The sequence below is a fragment of the Solanum stenotomum genome, chromosome 12 (genome assembly GCF_019186545.1).
Source record: "Solanum stenotomum isolate F172 chromosome 12, ASM1918654v1, whole genome shotgun sequence".
In the NCBI taxonomy this organism is placed as follows: domain Eukaryota; kingdom Viridiplantae; phylum Streptophyta; class Magnoliopsida; order Solanales; family Solanaceae; genus Solanum; species Solanum stenotomum.
In genome coordinates, this window is record NC_064293.1 from 40,816,606 (window position 1) to 40,839,495 (window position 22,890).

General features: G+C 33.3%; 3 protein-coding genes across 4 annotated transcripts in view; 2 read left to right on the forward strand and 1 right to left on the reverse strand.

Moving 5' to 3' along the window:
• Positions 1–22,890, reverse strand: part of LOC125846792 (catalase isozyme 2) — a 186,530-nt gene that overhangs the window by 60,931 nt on the left and 102,709 nt on the right. The gene's annotated exons all lie outside the window — the stretch shown is intronic.
• LOC125846786 (uncharacterized) lies at positions 1,848–11,974 on the forward strand. 2 transcript variants are annotated; one of them, XM_049526392.1, is made up of 15 exons: positions 1,848–2,020; positions 2,111–2,195; positions 2,534–2,644; positions 2,887–2,984; positions 3,093–3,176; positions 3,628–3,764; positions 5,444–5,516; positions 5,601–5,646; positions 6,763–6,872; positions 7,103–7,210; positions 7,310–7,369; positions 7,651–7,712; positions 9,427–9,739; positions 10,881–11,360; positions 11,541–11,974. In XM_049526392.1, the coding sequence occupies exons 1-15, from the start codon at positions 1,949–1,951 to the stop codon at positions 11,874–11,876; spliced, it is 2,175 nt and encodes a 724-aa protein (XP_049382349.1). In that variant the 5' UTR covers positions 1,848–1,948; the 3' UTR covers positions 11,877–11,974. The 2 variants fall into 2 exon arrangements, with proteins under 2 accessions (XP_049382349.1, XP_049382348.1); XM_049526391.1 differs by having other exon boundaries at positions 1,852–2,011; positions 10,881–11,974.
• LOC125846795 (G2/mitotic-specific cyclin-2-like) lies at positions 16,448–19,644 on the forward strand. The gene is made up of 11 exons (XM_049526402.1): positions 16,448–16,891; positions 16,982–17,123; positions 17,241–17,297; positions 17,463–17,508; positions 17,611–17,751; positions 17,861–17,983; positions 18,310–18,399; positions 18,480–18,701; positions 18,795–18,893; positions 18,991–19,169; positions 19,255–19,644. Exons 1-11 carry the CDS (start codon positions 16,837–16,839, stop codon positions 19,400–19,402), a joined length of 1,302 nt encoding a protein of 433 aa, XP_049382359.1. The 5' UTR covers positions 16,448–16,836; the 3' UTR covers positions 19,403–19,644.

A 22,890-nucleotide genomic window follows, 5' to 3' on the forward strand; every position in this document is an offset into this window, starting at 1 on the left:
AAAAAATTTTGACAAATTCGCTGCTTCGGCAGCAATTTTAAGAAAAAAAAAGATTTTTTTTGACAAAATCGCTGCCACATTTTAACAGAGCGGACGGAGTTAATTTTCTTCGAAGGATATCGCTCCCTAGGAGCAATTTTGCCCTTTTGATTTAAAAAAAATTGATATGTTGTTTATGTTTTTTGGAGGAAAAAAGTTGTCCTGTTGACATCGGACTCAACAAATTACTCGCTTGATCAATGTTTAAATGATATTATTCTTTCTATTTTATCTAAAAATTACTAGTCTTGAAAATATGTAAATTGGTCAAATAAGTTAATTCATGTTTATTGATTAGAAACTTAATTTTAATAGAAAACTAAATAAGGATGCAATGATAAACTTGCATATATTTTTAAAGGACATAAAATCTAAAACAATGACGATTAAATAGGAAGGGAGTGAGTAGTATACATTACTTTACAAAGAAGATATAGGATTTATGTGTCTCCACCTTTATTAAAAATACGATTTTATATAAGAGAATATGAAAATTGAGAAAAGGGTGTCACATAATATCACTTTATCGATTTGATATAATGAACAAACTGACTTTGCTTGACAAAGACTGCCTCTTGGTGTGTTGGATCGTCCAATTATGTTCTGAGTTTGGATATTCAAACCTCAAGCTAGACATATTTTGGGAAAATTTTTGAATGCTAGATGCTGGTCTTTAAAAATTCAATTCAATGATAAATAGTTTTTGTGTTTATATATATATATTGATTTTGTTTTAACTTCCTCAAAATTGTTATTAAATATATAATTTTATATTTCATTCGTCCAACAATAATTATCTACTATACTATTTTAAGATGTCAAACAATACTTATCCGTATCATTAATTATAATCATTTTCCTATTACATTTTTGAAAACATTGTATTAGTTGTATTTTTTATATATATTTTTTTGATAATTGAACTTGTATTAATCACCACAGTAAAGAAAATTTACAAAGATGAGGTCCCACAGTCAAACAAACTCATAAAACGTCAAGCTATAGCTAAACTATCCAACTATGTGATGGGTTTAAGATAAATTGTTTTGAACTAAGATTATGATTTCAGTGGTGGCTCTTACGTTGCACATATACACCACTTTCTTTGCTATGTCTTCCTGACATCTAGTTTCCTTTTCAAATATCCTTTTATTTCTTTTTATCCATAGACAATAAATGAATTCAGCTAGGAACATTTCAAAAAAAATTTAAGCAGACTGAAATCTTCTTCATGAGTTGCTAATAATATTAGTGCATGAATTGGTCCCTAGTGTCTCTTATCAATTCCTCCTTGTGTAACCATTTGAGGAGTCTTAACCAGATGTTTTTGGTAAAAGAGCATTCCAAAAGAGATGATTTATGGACTCATTTTCCTATTGACAAATGATACATTTAGCTTTCATGATGAGTCTCCATTTGATCAATCTATGTGTCGTGAGTAGTTTCCCTTGTAGCATCAATCATACTGTGAAATTTGCTTTTGGTCTGGCTCCGTTTTTGAATACTTAAATTGCGTGACAAATTTATTTCCTTTTAAATGCCTTCTCTAAAAATGTTAATTGATGAAACTTTAAACAAATATTAAAAATAAAGTCATGTAACCATTTCTGAATACTCAAATATTTTTTACTCCGTATATTTGAACAAAAACACACACAAAAAAGAAACTGGATAAAAAAAATTCATCTTTTTTTATGAGAGATTTAGGCATAAATTTGAAACCCACAAATTGAAGGTTGCCAAAAGCTTTTTGCTTATATTAACCCAATTTTTCGATTGTAAGAGCGTGTGACCTAAATGGCTAAATCAAAGCCGCAAACATTGTTGTCAGTAGACATGAAAGAGGCGCCTTTTTCTTGATCCCGCTCTCAAACGGCAACCATATTTCTTTAAATTATAAATAAAATTGATGGCGGCGCTAGCCCAACAAACCAAACCCAATTTCTTGCTGTCGCGCTTTAAAGCCTTTCTTGTCTTTCAGGTGATAACTTGATTATCTTGTTCTTGTGATATTCGTTCAGGCAAATTGTCGAACAGTTTATAACAATTTTCTTGAATTTCCGTGTTCTAGAAATTTAATCACAACACGTATTCTAAAGACAAACATCGGGAACAGCACTCTGCTAATATGGGTTCTGGGTCTGTGGTTGATGCTGGTAAACACTGATTCTTCCTAGTTATTTTTCTTTAGTTATTTTTTCTTGGTTCTTGGTGCAGTCTCTATTGCCAAGTGGATTCTTTGAAGAATTCAAAAAAATAAATAAAAATGACGTGTTAGTATTAAACGTTTTTCAACAAGAATTTGCCATGAATTCCATAAATCAATATTGACAAGAACTTGCCTCTGTTAAGTCCAGTGTCATAATGTTCTACACACATAAAGAGAAGGTGTTTCTGTTCCATTGCGTTCAGGAGTGGCAATGGTTTGCAGGTCAGATGAGTGGATTTTATGTGATTAGTAGTAACACTATGATTTGTGATGATGATGATGCAGGTGAAATTGACTTCTCAAAGTGGAGGAAGCTTTACTCAAGGGACTTTGGGATAAGTAACTCCTTGATACCAGCATATGCATGGACGGTTCTGAAGAGTCTCCAAAGTGGAGGTGATACGTACATATGCTTTGTTGTTTATCCGGATTTCTCAGTTAAAGATAGTCACTATCTAAGCTCCCAATAAATTGTAGTTTGCTTGGATGAAGAGCCACACAATAAGATACTAGTTTAAGCACATTTTCCTTGGTTGTATTTGACCCTTGTCTTGGCACTACTTAGTTTGCATGCGTGTTCATATTTAGATATCTCACTGCGTGAAGGTTAGCCTTTGACCAAAAGTTGCAATATGCAGGGTTTGAAGCTTACTTGGTTGGTGGATGTGTCAGAGATCTAATTCTCAATAAAATACCAAAAGATTTTGATGTAATCACAACTGCAAGGCTTCCGCAGGTCCAAGATACATTCAAATAGTATCCTAATAACGAGCCAGTTATGTTTGGTTTCAACTACTCGTCCCCATGATTCAATATTTATGTCGGTCTGTTCTATTTGTCATAGATAAAAAGGCATTTTCACCGTGCAATAATTGTTGGACGACGGTTTCCAATATGTAGAGTACATGTCAATGGTTCTATTGTGGAGGTTGGTGCAGCTTTATGCTATAGATCTGTTGCACATTATATACTTGTATGTCTGTACATGGGCATGGTGTATTTCACATTTGTATACTTATCTTTTGTTATAAGTAGGTAATTGCTGTAAAATGAAAGTCACTAAAGTGCTTTGAGAAGTGAGAAGTGGTTTAGTCTTACTGTTCAAATTTATTTGTAAGTTTATCATTTTCTAAATTGTTTAATTTTTTTTTTAACTTGTTATTTGTAAATTTATCAGTTTGATCAAAATTATTCATTGTTTAAGAAAAGGAGAACATTCATTGAAGAACTTCCATTGGTGTCTTACCTCCCTTTGAACTTATATTGGACAGACAATATATCTGAAGTCTTTTTCTCCTAGATGGCTACATATATTGGTTATCATATTTCACACACTATACAACTTTAAGTAGTGAAGAATTCGGATTTCTGTCTCTCAGGTATCAAGTTTTGACACTAGGGCAAAACCAACCGGAGCAAGTGAGAAACTTTCTGTTCCTAAAATGCCAAAGAAATTTCATCAGAAGGATTTCATTCTCTGGAAGGATTCCATGCACCGAGACTTCACTGTTAACAGGTATCTCTCTACTTTTTGTTCCCTTAAGAAAATGGAGCTAAATCTGATTTCTATTCTGTAAATTATTCCCTGGGAAAGGGAGATCTGGAAGGCTTCGTAGGTTGTTCAATTCTACTGGTGGACTCGATTTTGTCTTGGTTCCAATGCCCGGTCTGTTCCTCTTACCACCAACCCAAAATGAATATCTATGTAGGCAGCCATAGCGCAAAGAAAAGCTGAAAAATTGGAACTCATAACAAAATTGTTGTTTTAATCATGCATTAACATTTTATTTGAGTAATTGCATTTATCTATGCTCAGAAGATAATGGAAAAGATAGTAATTATAGAAATATAGGAGATAGTGGGCAAAGGTCTTGATAGAAAAATGGAGGAATGCAGTGTGGTGACAGACATGTAGAGGTAGGATCTATGCTGTGCACTGCCATGCTTGATTTATCCATGTTGTGGTCCTCAACTAATATCTAGAAACCTATTATGGTGCTTATTTGCAATGTAGAATCATAACCTTATTTAGTAACAGAGACAAGGTATAAAATGAGAAGTTTACTAGTGCGGTGGTAGTGCAATAATGTCCTTGTGTTTTCCATTTTGTGGGATCCTTGGGAGGTACTGCTACAATGTCTCGTGTTTGATTTCCTATGTGGGGTCCATGATGACGTCATAAACGCACCTGAATACCTACTTTTGGATGAATCATCAAGCTCTATCAACATCCTTTTGGATGAGAAAAGTGATTGAGATCGGAAAGCATTGCCATGCCTTGAGCTTTGATTAAGAAGTTGGAACTTGGAGTTGCTGTTGGATACTCCAAGGTGGGAAGTAGAAGTATGAGAAATTGTTGGCGTGATAAGTGGCTTCATTATAGGTACAGCTAGGCAAATTGTTTCTTGTAGCTATACAAGATCACTGGTTCACTTGATTCTGTCAGTTTGATCTTATCATTTAGAACAGGGTGTAATATAAAAGATGAAGAACTGAAGATGGCCTTAGGCAGTGTTGTTCTGAAATCGAGTTTGTTTTTTTGTTTTTTTAGCTGGGTAACTTTGAAACCAAGTATGTTGTTGATCTGGTTTTGATTTTGGAAACCAATGCGTTTTAAGTTTTGTTTTAGGGAACATTTGCATTTTACAAAAAAAGCTAAAAACATAATAGAGTAAAATTTCCTAAAATCTTCATTTGCTATAAAAAAATATTTTTGAACAGCCAAAATAATATAAAAAGAAGCAGTTTTAAAAAACAAAATATGTCGCAAGGAAAAAAGAGCTCAATTCTTATCGGAAAGCAATGTAGATTTTTGTTGGAAAATTGTTTTAGTTTCCAGGACTGGTTAGAACCTCTCCGCTAATCCTTATCCCGATTGAACTATGAGGATCAATATTATTGGGGAGACTATTTGCATGTTAATCATTTTCTTTTGAAGAACCTCTCCACAGTTCTCTATTCTGGTGGAAAGCAACACATTTGTATTACAGTCTATACATGCTTGTCTGCAGTTCAAAAAGTCTATTTTTTTTCCTGTTTATAGATGTTCTTTATCTTTTATGTGATTGATTGGATCTCTTAATTTTTTTTGGATAGTCATGCTAGTTCACTCATTTTGTGTGTGTATGAAATTGTGGAAACAGTTCATTGTGGTGTTAGTAACTCATTTTTGTGTTTGTAAAATTGTGGAAACAGTTTGTTTTTTGATCCGTCCGTGAATACAATCTATGATTATGCCGATGCAATAGTGGACTTAAAATCTTTACAGGTGAAATTATTTTACTTCAAATATGTGAAGGTCTCATTTTGATGTGTTTTGGAATTTACAAAGTCTTTTGTCATATTTGTGCAGTTAAGGACTTTGGTACCAGCACACTTGTCATTTGAAGAGGATTGTGGTAGGTGCAACTATTTTAGAGATGTGCCTTGACTTGAGAATTAGAACTACAATTCATGCATTGTACATTGGTATTGATCCTGTTGGTTTTTGTTAATAGAGCCAGCCTCAACTAGTTTGAGATTGAGCCTAGTTGTTGTTATATAGTTCTTGAAGATGACAAAGAAGTGACATGTTAGCCAAGGATATTGTTGGATTTAAGACGACAGTTATTACTGGAAAAAATTGTTACTCAATTGAAAATCTAATACTCGTTTTAGATTGTCCATAGTATGTCCAGTTTATTAATACAATAAGTCAAATATCTGACCAAAAATAGACGCGCCCTAAATATTTAAATAACTTTTGTTCATTGTTCTACAAATCTTTGTATTACAGCTCCTGCATAACTTGTTTGTGAAGAAAGGGATCACTCTGTATCAGATCATTAATGCAGGATTGTATTTTTAAGTAATATATGGTGGAGGGATCATTCTTGTTGAGATTGTGTCTGAAGTGGAGTTTGTCTTTTGTCAAAGGAGGGATGAGATAGGTATTTTTTTTTAAGTGCACAGAGGAAATGAGGAACATGGATATTTAGAATGGGGCTTGTTGTTTCATCAGAGAAAGCTTGGGTTTGTTGCTTGTGCCACTTGGTTGGGGGAGAGAAAGAGTGCTAGTAGCATGCTGGTGAAAAGGGGCAGAGTGGTGCTTGAACCGCCTTGAAGATGCGGGCGATAATGCTCCCTAGGTGGATTGTGGGAGGTGAACGTGCCATTAGGCATAAACATGGAGGTAGCAGGATGAGTTGAAGAGTTTGGTGAAAAGTTTTGACGGAAAAGGTCATATTTTTTCATTCCATCAATCATAAAAAAAATATTCTTTATGTGCTTTGAGAAAGCACTATCCCATCGACTCCATCTATCGTGAACCAACTGAACATCATTCCTTATGTCAGGTGAACATGAAAAGCGTTTTCAGAGGTCTTACTAGTAAGAGTACGCATTTCTAAAAGTTTAGGAGGAGGTCGTAGGGCTGGTGAATTGAAAAAAAAAAAGGACGAGTCACATGAACTTACCCTAATGCCTTCCTTTTATAATTTTTTGTGGAACTGATCCTGGATTTGCTTTGTCCTCAGCAAGGATCTTGCGTGGCTTGAGACTGTCTGCTCGCCTCAAGTTGTCCTTTTCAAAGGAGATTGAAATTGCTATGCACAAACTCTCACCGTCCATAATGATATTGAACAAGGTATGAACAATGAATTCATGTAAACCATTGTTAACTTATTTAATTACCTCTGTTTGTTCTTTTAAGTTTAACCCTCCTAAGGTTTAGCTTTCTCTATGCTATTATGCCTTCTTCTCATTGCCTGACATCCCTGATGCTAACAAGATTCCTAACCACAATGAAATCTTTCTATATAACTGCTTCTTGGTTTGTAGTTTTTGCCTGCATGGCCTCAATTTTTTCTTGTGCAGTCTAGATTAATGATGGAAGTCAACTATATGCTGTCTTATGGAGCTGCAGAGCCTTCTCTTTCTTTACTTCAGAGATACAGCATCCTTGAAATGCTGCTACCATTTCATGTATGTCATATTGTTTCATTTCATTTTGGTATGATGTGACTTTCATGATTTTTTGGTTCAGGACAGTAGCTTATACTTGACTGAATGTGTCATTTACAGGCAGCACACCTTGCTCAACAGTCTAACAAACAGTTGAGTGAAAGTTCTGTTATGTTGATGGTATATCTTTGTATCTTGTATTTTTTTTTACTCCATAAATTTGTATAATTCCTTCTATGTGCTTCCTCACTTATTTGATGTCAACTCTTCCCATATTTGTGTACATATTTTCTCTGGAGTGCTTGTTTCCATGCATCCTCCTGAAGTCTAGCTTTTCCCCCCATATGTGAGCTCATGCAAGCACTTGTTTGGGCATATTTGTCTTTTTGCCTGATGCATGTTTTTGTTGAGTTTTTAGTAGTGTTTCACGCATTAAATTTATTGGTCTGAACATTTTGCAGAAACTATTTTCCAGTTTGGATCAACTAGTTACCTGTGATCGACCTTCTCATGATAGTTTGTGGTAAGTTGAGTTAATTTCTAGCCATTGGTGGAGATAGTTTGTGTAAGTTGATATATTGTTGAACTAAGTATCACTTCTGGCCTTGTTAACTGATATTTTTTGTTTCTTTTCTTTTGAGATGGGTGCTTTGTTCACCCGTGTAACAATTACTGCAATTACCTTATAGTGTTATTTCATTTCCTTGTGTGTCATGTTCTTCCTAAAGTGTGAGTTTTTGTCTTTGGCTATCATTCTTTTAGTGTTTACTGTCATTTTGAGAGCTGTATTCATATATGAGGTGTTTTTCAATGGTTCTGGACCTCTGTTTCAAACCGCTATTACTTGGGTTCGATCCTGCATGGGAGCAAAAAAAGTTAAATAAATAAAGGTGAATAATATAAACTAAACCCCCTCTCCCCAAACTATCACCATTTTGTGAGCTATATACCTAAAGTCCTAAACTACTGAGGTTTAACCTATCTTGTTCGATCATCATAGCTAATAGCTTTATAGGAGAAGTATTCTTTCTCTTTTGGTCCGGAGTGTTGATGTTTGCAGTAGATATCATTGTTTGGTTAACTGAAGGTTCAGTGCTTTTATAGCTTAGGGTAGAATATTTGGAGTTAACTTTTGATTTCTTTTGTGCTTTGGAGTAAAGTTCTTAACACCCATATTTGGGATTTTGTTCTCTTGTGGTCGTCTTCTACTACTCTTTCATTCTGATGTAACTTGTAAGTTGTTTTTGGTTTAAGATCTCCCTTGTTTATGGTTTCTCATCAATCAGAGGCCTGCTAGAATGCCACTTGTTTTATAAGCACTGGCAAATGGAAACACCTCTTCCACCTTCTCAGTAAAAAATTGAAACACCTCTTCTGGTTTTGGCAACTTGCATTTCACTTCACATGCCAAGGGAATTCTTTTTTTTGAGAAAGTTAACTGGTATTATAAACATAGAAGTACACCAATAGTGAACTCCTGTAGTAATTACATCAAAAGTATTGAGGGTTTACCAAAAAGAAACTAAGCACCTATCTCCCTCATAAACTACCAAGGGAATTCACACTGAATACAATCATGAATGTGGTAAAGAAATAGAAGGAGATTGAAGTTTTGGAGAATAAAAACAACTTCTGTCTTTATACTTTGTGTTCACATTCTGGACCATCTCTGTGGCACATCGTGCTGCCTCTTCCTATATCAAAAGCCTAAGTTGGGATCATCCTTTCTTATGCATCTTAGATTGGTACTTCTACTCTGCTCCTGCATTTAGCATTTAAATTGACCATTAGGAGCATTTGCACATCTCAAATGTTGAAGAACTCATGTATGTTCAACACTATAGGGAGTATGATGGTAGATTTAAGCTGGGGGAAGACAATAGCTTGGTCCTTATTGTTTTTGTTACCATTTGCATAAAATAGCATGACCATTATTGTGCATTGCTTGATTATAATTTTGAGCTTGGTGCATTTCATGGTTCTATAGTGCATTTTGACTACATCCAGCCATATGAAACCTGGGGAGTCATGTTAATAGTTCACTATCAGCATAGCAGCTCATAAGTCATAATCTGGATTTCTGCAATCAAACTGTCTGCTATTTTTCAGTTCACTGGTGTTATCGCCTTTTGAAAGTCTATTGGATGATTCAGGCTTGAGCTAGTGTTGAGAAATTGGCTTCTAGTGACTATGATTCTTGACAATATTTTTCCTTTTTGATTGATGTATGTGAGCAGGGTTGCACTCTTGGCATTTCATCTAGCACTAATCACTGATCCTAAAGGGGCATTTGTCGTCCTGACTTTTGCTTCTGTGTTGTACCATGGAAATTGGAAGGAAGGTGTTAACTTTGCTAGAAGACATTCTGACGCTGCATCTATTTATGCACCTGAAATTTCAGATTCCCAAGGCTCCATATCAGATGATGAGCTTGTGGAAAGAGTTACAGAGCTGGCAGTGCTAGTGCAAAATTCTTTAGACATTTTGACTGATAAGGACAGCCTCCAGGAAGCAATGTCCAAGTTCCCAGGTTCCCCATGCTCTGGTTTGGTAAGTAAACTTACTTCGGTTTCTTGGCTCCATATCAAGGCACACGAATGGAAAGAAACCACCTAGTTTTTTTTAACTCCACTGAGAGTTGAACTCATGCGGTCCTTGTCTAACGAACGACTTTCGATTCTTCACTTCAAGGAGTAGAGTTGCTGCCCAACCCTACCTATAAAAGAAAAAGCATCGACCACTAGGTCCCGTTCAATTCTACCTTCTTTTCATTATCCAACGCTCATGCGTCCCCTTTCTCCCACTCTTTCAAAGCTTTCGATGAAGCCTTCTTAGCTCTTGGGTGCTTGCTATTCCATATTACATTTGGTCATAATGTAATGGTAGGATCCCAGATTGCAGATCTGCAGGTGGCCTGGTTGGATGACTTATCCAGAGATAAAGTCAAAGCAGTTTGCCTTATCTTCCACAATACCTCATTTGTTTATACCTTGACATTAAAACGTTTATAACCTCTTTGAAGCTGGTGCATTGCACTGCAAAAGAGCACTTACAATGATTTAAACCCCCTGCTGCTTACATAGGATCTGAAGTAGTATTGACTGATCAGACCATCTTTTGGTTTAGCAAAACTAGTTTTCCATATTCACAGGGAGCAGATTATCCACGGTTTTCTATCCCTCTCATCTAAGGGGCAGTCCATCACAGGGAATCTCCAAGCCCCGAGCTTCGTATAAATTCGAAAAAGGTGACATGTTGAGAAAGGTGGAGTCATAATATTTCCTGCAATTAAGACGGCTTCATATTTCCCACTCTTGTCGAAGAGTGTTCTTTATTTGGTTACATTTTCAACGTATGCCTTTCATTCAACTTTTCTAGGTATTTCGGATGAGTTACACTTGGAATAAACTTCACACTCTCTCCACATCTAAAAGGCCTCATTATATTCATCGGGAAATCACCTCAGCTTTTACATTGAAGAGATGGTGATTTAGCAGAAGCTCTTCCTCTGCCAACAGTATCCCTATTTAGTCATGATTCTTCGTGCTTTGAATAAAGTAGAACAACAGCAGTGTCTAAAAATTGTCAATTTCTTGGTGAAGTGTTCATAGTTTTTAAAGCCTGTAGTGGTGATTGCTCTATTATTATTGTAGACATTGATTGACTATTTAATGAGATATTTTATATTCAGGTGTTTGTATCTAAGAACATGAGGAAGGTCGTTGAAGTACTTTTTGACGTTCTGATAGGAGATGTGAGATCTCTCAAAACCAGGAGGAATAGTTTTGAGATAGATTATACTCTGCTTGGGAAAGGACAAACGCGTGAGACAAGGTTTGTTCTCGGTAAAGTCATCCTTGATACGATAGCTCCTGGGGTCATTCTAGGCAGTGAAGTGATCAAACATACCCTGGTTAAAATTGATGCTCAATTGAGTAAAAATGCTCCGAAGGAAAATATGGGTGGAACTGTGAAGTTCAAGAAAAGGAAGTTCGTGTGTGAAGATGATAATCAGCCCAATGCAAGTTCTGAAATTAAACATAATAGAGATGAGAAGCTGAACACGGTTATTGCCAAGCAATCAAAGGAGAAGGCTGTTGAGAAGCATGATAATGAATCTCTTAGTCAGAAACTGGCTAACGGGGATGCAGTAACTAAGAAAAAAAGTAAGGTTGAGCAGAGTGAATTGCCGCAGAATGGAACAAGAACTGAAATTAAACATAATAGAGATGAGAAGCGGAACACGGTTATTGCCAAACAATCCAAGGAGAAGGCTGTCGAGAAGCATGATAATGAATCTCTTAGTCAGAAACTGGATAACGGGGATGCAGTAACTAAGAAAAAAAGTAAGGGTGAGCAGAGTGAATTGCCACAGAATGGAACAAGAATGGTGCTTGAAGCAGTGAAGCATCCAGTGCCGTCTCACAAAAAAGAGCAAAAGGGAGGCAATAAATATCAGCAGACTTCGGCAAACCATTTGAAACTTATACACAATGTTGACAATGGTGCGATTACCAAGCAGCACAAGCTGAAAGTGAAGCGTGATTCCTCACAAGAACAGAAGGAGGAAAAGAGTGAGTCATTACATCGCAGAAAACATGATTTGAAGGGAGGTAAGTTGGCTTCGGATGAGAAGAGTAAACCAAAAGCTGGAAACCAAACACTTTCAGATCTTTTCAGGAGGTGAGTTTAACTGTATCTTGTAAAATCATATCCTCTTCAAAAAAGGAGCAAGAGCTGTGTCTTACCATGTTTACCCCCCCCCCCCCCCCCCCCCCCCCCCCCCCCACACACACACTTTTTTTTTTACCATAGGAGTGTCTAGATCTCATGTACATGGCAATAGAATGAGCCGTAGCTGCCATATTTTGACTGTGACATGGTATTATTACTCCATTACATATCAATTGGTAGGCTTCAATTTTAGTAGTAGTTTCATTTTCATGTTTGAAGTACTGTTCTCTCTCTTCTTGTCATTCATTTCATGGTAAGCTGTCTTCAATGTTTCATTTTATCCCCCTCTTATCATTATAATTTTTACTTTCTTTGTCCAACAATAACTGTCTACTATTGACTTTGTACACTTCATAAAAAATTATAACTAGAAGGGTAATTTTACTATATCACCCTTTGAATATAATAAATGCAATGTTTTGAATAATGCAATAGGGAAATGACTATAAGTGTAAAATTATCTAATGATTTCATATAGTGGACGAGTATTGTTGGATATCTCAAAATAGTGGATAACTATTGTTGGACGGAGGACAGTAGAATAAATGTTCACGTGCCTTTAACAGATAACCAATTGGACACATGGTCCTTAATATCTCAGACTGTGTCAGTGCCTATTCCCCACTTTTTTTTTTTCAAATTTTCCAATGTAAGGAGTAACTATCGGAGAAAATGTTTTTAAGAATTTGGCTCTTGTTAGAGTTAATGAAGACAACTAGATGATAGGTGAGGATTACATTTTGAAAAGAAAAAAAAGAATAGGAAAAGTACAGTTGAGACCATGAAAAGTATTCACATCTCACTGAAAATAATGGAAGCGGAAGGAAGTTTCTCACTTGGATCAAGTATTTCTCTTGAGTTTGAGTTTTGAATATGAAATAGAAAGCGCATTACTCTAAAGTTGAACTTTTTGAAAATCGCGATGTCTCATTAGGGTATGAAATCACTTTTGAATTTTGATAGAACATTATACTCTAAAGTGAAACTTCTCGACACAAATTCAAATTAGTTAAATTCTTAACTTAGATATCAAATATCGAGCGAGAAATATTTTTTTTTTAAAAAAAAAAGAAGAAGAAAGGAAGTTTCCCCATTCTCAGGTATAAAATTATTGGATTATAACTTTAATTAAATCCTGCAGAGGAGATAACACTTTAAAAATTGACATTATAAAGCATGTCGGAACATGCCTGCTACACTAATTATATGCACACATATAAGACAATAATTAATATATAGTAAATTTCATAAATCACTTGCAGACCAAAAGGCAAACAGTGATTTTGCAAGAGGATTTTAAATTTTCTGGGCTTTCCGTTTATGAACCTCCATATTTATGCTCATAAACCCATTTTACTTTTTCCGATCCATTTTAATTTTCGTATTTATTAAAAATAACTGTTATTTTAAAAAATTAAGATATAACAAATTATTTATTTCCATCCTCACTACTTCTCAATAAATGGAGAGAGATTAAAGTGTTGTAAAAGAGAATAGCATTAAATTGAAATTAAAGAGTAAATATTGTTCTTTTAGAGTTTTAGTTAATATTTTTTTAAGAGACGGTGTAAGAAAAAATATGACATGCAAAATAGATAGTGAAAATAATAATTAATTTTTTTCAGTGTATGTTAATTAAGAAACGCCTGAGAGAGAGACTTCTTTCATGTTTGTTTTGTAATACCAATAGTAAATATTATCCTTGTATGTAGATTGAAATGGAAAAATCCTTTTGGCCAGAATATTTGGCCAGAATGATATTTTATTTATGTTTTTAAATATTTTTACCCTTTTAACTTTAATACCTTTTAATTAAAAAATGGAAAAAAGATCAGTTTATTTTAAAATAAAAAACTATTATAGTTTTTTTAATTTTCTGACCAAATTCTTGCCAAATTTCTGACCAAATTTTCTGGTCATTTAGCATTTCCCGATTGAAATATTAAAATTATATCTTGTTAAAAAGGCAATGTCATAAACCTTGCCTTAAAATACTCTTTGTGCTACAGCCTACACAATTAATGCAAAAACTTTTGCAATATCTAACTGATAAGATTAAGGGGAAAAACTACTCGTTTATAACATATGAATTTTATTTTCTCCTTTACTGTTAAATCAATCATAAAAGTTAAAACTAGGAATTTGAATTTCGAATTAAGAATTGGTAAAGCTAGTATTTGTAAATTCTAGCAATTTATATTTTATAGTGTATCTACTGTATTGATTTTTCATTTAATGCTTAGCAATTCAAATTTATTTTCTTAATTACTATTTGGAGAGTCAAATAGTATCTGTTTGACCATAATATTTTCTAAGTATTTTCAATTATTAATTATTCTAACCAATACTCTTTATATTATTTCTAAATATGTACTGTTTTTTTTATAAAAATCTTTTGTCCGAATTTACATTAAAAATTAGTAACTTTGATCCTCATACTCCGAATCAAACCAAACAAATTGAGTATTAACTAATGAATTCTTTTTTTTAAATAAAAATTAATCTTCTTTATCTTCTATCTGTGCATGCATGGCTTGACCTTATAATTCCGTAGCTACGTTAGTCGACTTCTTTAATATTCCTAAATTTTGCAATCAAGGTTGCAAATCTATTTAACTTCATGATAATCAACTATCAATGTTAACTTTTGTGTGTGATTAAATCTAGTTTCAAAATTAAATCTTACAGATAAACGAGTAATCTATTTTATCTCAATTAAATTTACAAGCCAACTTCAATAACGTTAACATGGTTCAAGTCAATGTGAAAATTAATTTGACATTATTTAACTTTGTGGTGTAACAATTGTAATGGGTTGTCACATTTAATAAAGTTAATATCAGTTATGAACCATATTGTCATAAATTTAACGGATATTTTGTAACAGGTCTCTGAAGTACTTAGAAAATATTTTCCATTAGGTTATTCAATTTTAATTATTGTATATCAAGCATGGTTGAATTAATGCACTTGTCTTTAGTAAGTGTTTGTTGTGTAATTTATTTAATGTCATAATAGTTGTACGGTATGATTATCTCATTTAAAAGTTATTCTGATAAATTTATAATTACGTTGTCATAAAATTCTAGATTTTGTATGAAGAAATTCATTATATACCTATCAAACATGATTCAAAACTATTTGTTACGTAATTCATTCAATGCCATAATAGTTGTACATAGGGTTGTTTTATTTTAAAGTTACACGAATTTATAATTACGTTATCATAAATTTCTAGATAATAACATATGGTACATAATCAAGATTGAAATTATAAATACATTTTGATGAGTCATTGATTAATTACGTACGAACGACAAAACCTAACTAGTCTTTCGCAAGTCAATAATTATATGCAATTCATCCAATGCATAAGTGTTATAAGTACATATTATTATACATAATTAAGATTGGAATTCTAAATTCATTTTGACGAATCATTCTTATTATGTACGAACAGTAAAAATTAGTTAACTAACCAATAATAAGTAATAAACACACTTTTAATAACGTTAATGCGTTTGTATTTAGTAAGTCTCATGTGCAATCATCAAAAGCAGTAATAATTGTATCATGTATAATAGGGTTTTCTTATCTATAAGTAGTTCTCAGAGTTTATAATTTGGTTGTCATAAATTACTAGATAACGTGTTACACATAATTAAGATTGAAATAACAAATACATCTCAACGAATTACTAAGTGCCTACGAACAACAAAGATTAACTAGCTCCCACTATTCATTTTTACTTATCTAGTTTAGAAAATTAAGAGATAATTTATCACTTAATTCCTAATTTACTCATGTTCTTAACTAATGTCATTTTCAAAATATTAAACTTACTATCTTTAAAGGATGATATAATACATATAATGATATAATTATCATTTTATTTATCACTTTATTTTTTAGAAATATGTCAAATTAATACCGAACATTAATTAAAAATGGACGGATAAAGTAATTAACTAATCATAAGTAACATGCACATTTTCAACTTACACTAAAACATAGACAAATAAAGGAAAAGGGTACAAGTCATTTCACACACAAAATTTAGTGCAATATTAGTTCATATTTTGTCACATTCCACAAAAAGTTTCATCATATTTTCTTGAAACTATATTAGTAAGAGGAGCCAAAATAAGTGGAGCCCTATTCCCAAAAAGCCCAAAAATGTAAAAGTGGGCAAGAGCGTATAAAATGGGTCTTCTAAAAGTGCAAATCTCAATAAGTTAGATATTATTAAATGAGTTCAACATTTAATTATAGTAAGTTAATTAAGATTATACCACTATTACACTACTACTAACTAATTTCTTACACTAATTTGAAAGCAACGTCTACTTGTCATAACAAATCAGCTTTTAGGTGACCGTTGTTACCTAGCTGGACTGTAAAAGTCATGCTTAATTGAATCCAACGGCCCTTTTTTTTTACTAGCCGTTTCATTTGAATATAAGAATGAGATTTTGTCTATCTGTATTGTGTTTTTTTTTGATATTTTTAACCAGACACATTCCCATTTTTTTCTCACATTCTCTATCTTTCTTCCCCCTCTTTCCATTTGTTTAACTTTTTTCACAACTCTCTTGTTTCTTCATTGGTTCTTCTTAATCAAGATTGATCAAGATTCAATCTTGGTGGAGGGTAACTGAAGAAGAGAGTTAAAGATTCTATTTTTTTCCATTCTTGATTTGGGTTTTTTCAGTAATCAAGATTGATCAAGATTCAATCTTGGAGAGGGTTAAAGATTCTAGTTTTTTTTTTTTTCATTCTTGAGTTGGGTTTTTTCAGTTATCAAGATTGATAAAGATTCAATCTTGGTGGAGGGGGTAACTGAAGAAGAAGGTTAAAAATTGTATTTTTTTTTTCATTCTTGATTTGGGGGTTTTAATAATCAAGAAAAAGAAATGGCAATCACTGATGAGAACAAACCTGTCTTGATTAAGCCATCTGCTGTTCAAGGTATAAAATCCTGTTTTTTTTTTTTCTGTGTTAAGTTGCTAGTTTGTGATAAGTGAGTTTCTGATTTGTTTTTCTCTTGTCATTGTGAAGTGAAAGGTGGGGCTGAAATGGCTACCAGAAAGGTTGTTGGAGTGGAAACAAGAAGCAACCGAAGGGTTTTGGGAGCGATTAATCAGAATTTAGTGGGTGGTCAGGGATATCCTTGTGTTGTTAACAAGAGAGGATTATCTGAGTAATTAATCTTCAGCTTTAATCTTTTAGATTAGAATCTCTGACCATTGGTTGAGTCTTTATCATTTTTTGTTACTAGTTCTTTAGCTCATTTTGGTGATTTTCTTGCTTTTCTCAGTGAAAATGGAATCTGTGACAAGAATCTTCCTGTTCATGGTCATCGACCCATCACGAGGTTAGACATTAAAAAATATTAGAACGTTGCTCCATCTTTGTTTTTTGCCCCAGTCGTGGGATTACATTGAGTATGTTGTTATTCCATCTTTGTTTTGCTTATTTTGAATTTGCATTTGATGTTCAATAAACTGATACTTTTATACAACTTAATTTGTCAATGAAGGAAATATGCAGCACAAATTGCTAGCTCCCAGAAACACAGTTCAGAGGTACAAGCTTTTAATGAATAGGACTTTACCTTTGTTGATCACTCAGATGCATAGTTTATAAATAACTTTGGGACATTAATAATCTTCGATTTTTTTAAACAGGAAAACAAGAAACCTAAGATAGTAGCTGAAAGTTTCAGTGTCTGGGAGGATGATATGGAGGAGAATGAGGCAGCTAATGATAAGCCTGTCCCTATGTCTTTGGAGCAAACTGAAAAAGTGTCAAAGGGCAAGGATCAAATGGTAACAAAAATAATCCTGTCTTTTAAACTTTCATTAATTAATACTAGTATATTAATGTGTATGTTTTTAATTAATGAGCTGATCATTAAAGACATCATTAATTATTCAGGAGGTTGAAATGGAGGATATCTTTGAAGAGGCTGTAATAGATATCGACGGTGATGATGCAAAGAACCATCTTGCAGCTGTTGAATATGTGGGAGATTTGTTTGCTAACTACAGAACAATGGAGGTTAGTTTAGCTCAGTAACTTACTAGTGAACAGTTGCATAGATCCTTAATTCATAAGATTATCTGCTTAATTAAATGTTTTATAGCTTTGTCTGATGTGAGTTTCAATTGTTAGTAAGGTTATGATACATTTGAATGTCCACCAATTTTTAAAAATCATTAGTTAGATCCGACATATCACACCTTTTTCCACTGTTTATACAACTTTACTAGGATAGATCCTATAGTTGCTTTTATTTATTTCAAATGGTAGCATCTATGTTTATGAGTTGAAGTTCGTCAATGTATGTGTTTGGGAATGATTAAATCATTGTCCATTATATTCAGGTTTATAGCTGTGCTTCTCCAAACTATATGGCACAACAGGTTGACATCAACGAGAGAATGCGATCTATCTTGATTGACTGGCTAATTGAGGTAAAGTAAATGTTCCCTCTTCTAAGTTGATAAATTTCTTCAAAGTATAGCAATTAATACTTGCTCATTCTGATCAACAGGTGCATCACAAGTTTGAGCTCAGGGAAGAGACGTTGTTCCTGACCGTCAATTTGATTGACCGGTTCTTGGAGAAGCAAGGTATTGTTAGAAAGAAGCTTCAGCTTGTTGGATTAGTTGCAATGCTACTAGCATGCAAGTATGAGGAGGTTTGTGCTCCACTGGTGGAGGATCTGGTGTTAATTTCGGACAAAGCCTATACAAGGAAGGAGGTTCTTGAAATGGTAAATTCTGGTCTCTCATAATAGCTGTAATTAGTATACTTTGCTCTACGTTTAGTATATAACTAAAGACGTTGTTTTTTCCATATCATGCAGGAAAGCATGATGCTCAACACACTGCAGTTTAATATGTCAGTCCCAACTGCATATGTTTTTATGCGAAGATATCTCAAGGCTGCTCAATGTGATAGGAAGGTTAGTAGCTGATAGTTCTGAATGTACAGTACTTGTTTTAACATGTAACGAACACATTATTGATATTTCTCTAACTTTTACTCATGGCTTTAAACAGCTTGAGCTGCTGTCTTTCATGTTGGTTGAGCTTTGCCTTGTGGAGTATGAAATGCTCAAATTTCCACCATCCTTCATAGCAGCTGCAGCAATCTATACAGCTCAGACCACACTCTACGGTGTCCAGCAGTGGAGCAAGACGTGCGAGGTGCACACAACTTACTCAGAAGATCAACTTCTGTAAGTCTACAAACTCCAATCTTCCAACTCAACACCTTGCTCTTCTTATTTAGTTACTTATTTCTTTCTTTTTCTTGCTGTTTAGGGAGTGCTCGAGATCGATTGTTGGCTACCACCAGAAGGCAGCAACAGGGAAACTAACAGGGGTACATAGGAAATACAGCATATCGAAATTTGGTTATTCAGCCAAGTGTGAGCCTGCCCATTTTCTTGTGCAGCAGACACAACAATAGAGGAGAAAAGAGGGGCATGTACAGTTATTACTAACTTTATATGCAATTGGGGATATATTGGGGTAATGGAGAATTTTTAGGAAAAAAGATAACTTAGCAACTGTGGTTGCCCCGGGGAATTTCATTATTTCTTTTTATAGAGTTCATTGTTGTTGCACTTTTACTATGTTCAACATTTGAACATGCCTGGATTTTCAGTTTCAGTTACAGTTTTTCATTTACAAACAGAAATAAAAAGTCAAAATTTTCACAATTTTTCTCAGAGTGGTTTTTGCTTATTGAGTTGGTTATTTATTGAATTTGCTTGTGCTCTCTTGGGTTTTTTCAGCAAGATTGTGAAGAAGTGGCAAGTACTCACTCCTGCATCCTTAATCAAGGTCTCGGGTTAGAGTCCCTCGCCTTTGTTAGAAAGCATTTATGTGGGACTTTTCAGAATGCGGATTGAGTTGCGACTCTAATGGATACCGAACTCTAGGTGATGAACCAAAAAAGACCAGGAATTGCTGTTTTTGTAAGGGGGCGTCCATTTGTGGGCCCATATAAAGTCCAACAATCTTAATGGGCTGTGATGCCTGTCAAATGAGAAAAAACAAATGCTTGGAGGACAAGTATTTTGGTCAAGTATATTCTAAAAAGAAAAGGAAACCAAATGTCTTCTTTTTTTTCCATCCCGTGTCCAATGGAGTACCGACTAAATTCGAATGGCCATTAGGGGATGACTATTCCAATATAATTTTCTCTGAAGCTCAAATTCGAAATCTTTTAATAAAAGTGAAGCAGTCAGGTGGCACAATTTGTTAAAAGCACCTGCCAATTGCCCAATTCGCTTCTCTGCTCCCTCCATTCCATTTTCTGACCCCATATACTAATTTTTTTTTTCATTCCCACCATTTTATTTATACTTTGCTTCATTTTTGTATTTACTTGTTCAATCTAACAAATCAATAGAGCTTTATTATTTTTCCTCATACGTCACTTATAAGGTTAGTTTAATAAATTTTTTACTATTAATAAAATACTGCTCCTTGACTTAATGTGCCTCGCCACCAAGATTATACTTGACACCATTAACACTGATTTATTTTTTTAGTTTAAGAAAGCACCTAGCTTCTAACATGAATAAAAAATAATAAAAATATCCTTATTTTCTCTTATAGTTCTATAAGAAAAAAATTAAAATTGAAATAATTTTTTTATTTTCCTAGGTACGATTTGACCTAATATGCCAAATACATGGACACCAAACACATTTTCTTGTCATAATAGCACGACACTACTTCATAGTAAAAAAAATTTCGTATAATCAATTAGTACATATTAACACATAATTTAGATTGCATTCACGTAATAAAGAAGTGTTCACTGAAAATTGGTCCCTACTTTTGTTACCAACCTCACTAATAAGACTTTTTAAGTATTCCACCTACTTTTGCCAACATGGCTGGTAGTATAATAGTGAGATTGTTCCATTATTAATCAAGATTTTAAATTTAAGCGTGTAATTTAGATTTTATTGAAACTCCAATACAAATAACGACCATAAAATAATCTAGTATTTCACCTACCTTTTGGGGCCCTCCAGTTACTTATCCTCTTAACATGAGGCATTAAAATGGGTAGTGAAAAGGGTTAAAGCGACCTTTTCAAATTCGGCTGCCGTTTTAAATTTCATATTTTAGTTTCGAAAATAGTCTATATATACATTTGTTATACTCTCTCCGTTCCATATTATTTATCTACATTATTAAAAAAAGTTTTTTCCTAAATTATTTATCGATTTACAAAATCAAAATAGAATAAATGTAGTTTTCCCCTTTTTATTGTTAAATTATTTTAAAAAATATATAAATATTACGTATAAAATTTCAAAAAATTCCTCCATTCTTAATCTTGATAAATAAGGCATATAATCTTTTAAGAAATGTATCATAAAATAAATAAGTAAATGACATTGGTTTGTTTGGGGGGTGGGGACAACAAAACACTTTTGTTGCTTGGCTAATGTTCTTATTCCTAACATTTGGACAGGTTATAAATGGATTCATAATTTAATCTAAGTCAAAATGAGTTGAATCAACTTAGGGAGGGAAAAAAATCATGTTTTGTTAAGTTCTTGCTAATCAATTTAAGTTACGTAAAGTCCTAAATGTGCCAAATTAATCGAAAATTCTAAATAATTTAACTTGGTTGTATAGAAGTTGGCTCAGCAATGTATTTAACAAATCTAATATTTGACCAATTGGAATAATTATACATATTTGAACAAAATTTGATAAGTTTTAGCAGAGTAAAATGCATTACTTGATTTGTATTTAGAAGCATATAATTAGATCTAGTTATTCAAAAAAATCGAATGTATTACTAAAATTAATAATATAATAATATTAGTGGGAATCTTCTATTCAATAATTACTAAATAAGAACCCCGAATCTACTTTATAGGAGCATTAGTTGACTATGTTAGTTTGATTTCGGGGGTGGGGACTCACTATAGGATGTGTTTGGTCTTTTAATTATTTTCTTTCATAGTTATTCAAAGATTTTAAAAAATAAGTTCTTTGACTTTAAAATAAATTTACATCTCCTCTACACCCTCCAAATCACCCTACTATATCCCACATTCCCACTACACTACTTTACCTCCATACACATGGTGTTTGCCTCAATTATTCACTAGTAATTTTTTTAAAAATAATATTTTCTACCTGTGTACTTATTCTGTTTCAAAATGATTAGTACTCTTAGCTTGAATACACCTCTTAAAAAACTACTCAATCCTAAACAATAAAAATATATTTTTACAACTTATCCTTAATTAAAGAAAAAAATTATAATTAATCTTTGTTATATAAACAAGGATATTTTTGAAAGGATAAGATCAATCGCTACTTAATTTGATACAAAATGAAAAGACTAAAACGTCACTTATTGTCAAACGAAGGAGATATCAAATACAAGAAATAAATAACAAAAAATATTTTCATATATAACATTTCACTTTGTACCAAACACACCCTTAAGGATCGTTTGGTAGGTGATTAGAGTTATGTAGTTAGGGATCGTTTGGTAGCTAAATAAGAAACAAATATATTTAATTTTTGTATAACTACGACGGTTGGTTGACGATTTAGAAATTCAAATAACTACAATAATTTATAGATTCTCTCATAACTCATACAGTACTACATTAGTTTGGTGAGTTTTAAAATTATCAATCAAACGTCATATTAACTTTATGTAAATGACTTAGAGCCTGTTTGGATGGGCTTTTAAGCTGGTCAAACTGGCTTAAAAGCCAGTTTTTGACTTATTAGAGTGTTTGACAATTATCAAAGTGACTTATTTTAAGTCAAAAGCTAAAAGCTAGGGGAGGGGAGCTTTTTTTTTTTCAACTTAAAAACCCTTTTATGTTGACCAAGTATATTACCTTTTTGCCCTTAATTCTTTTATACAATTTCCAAATTGCCCATATTGAATTATTATTATTA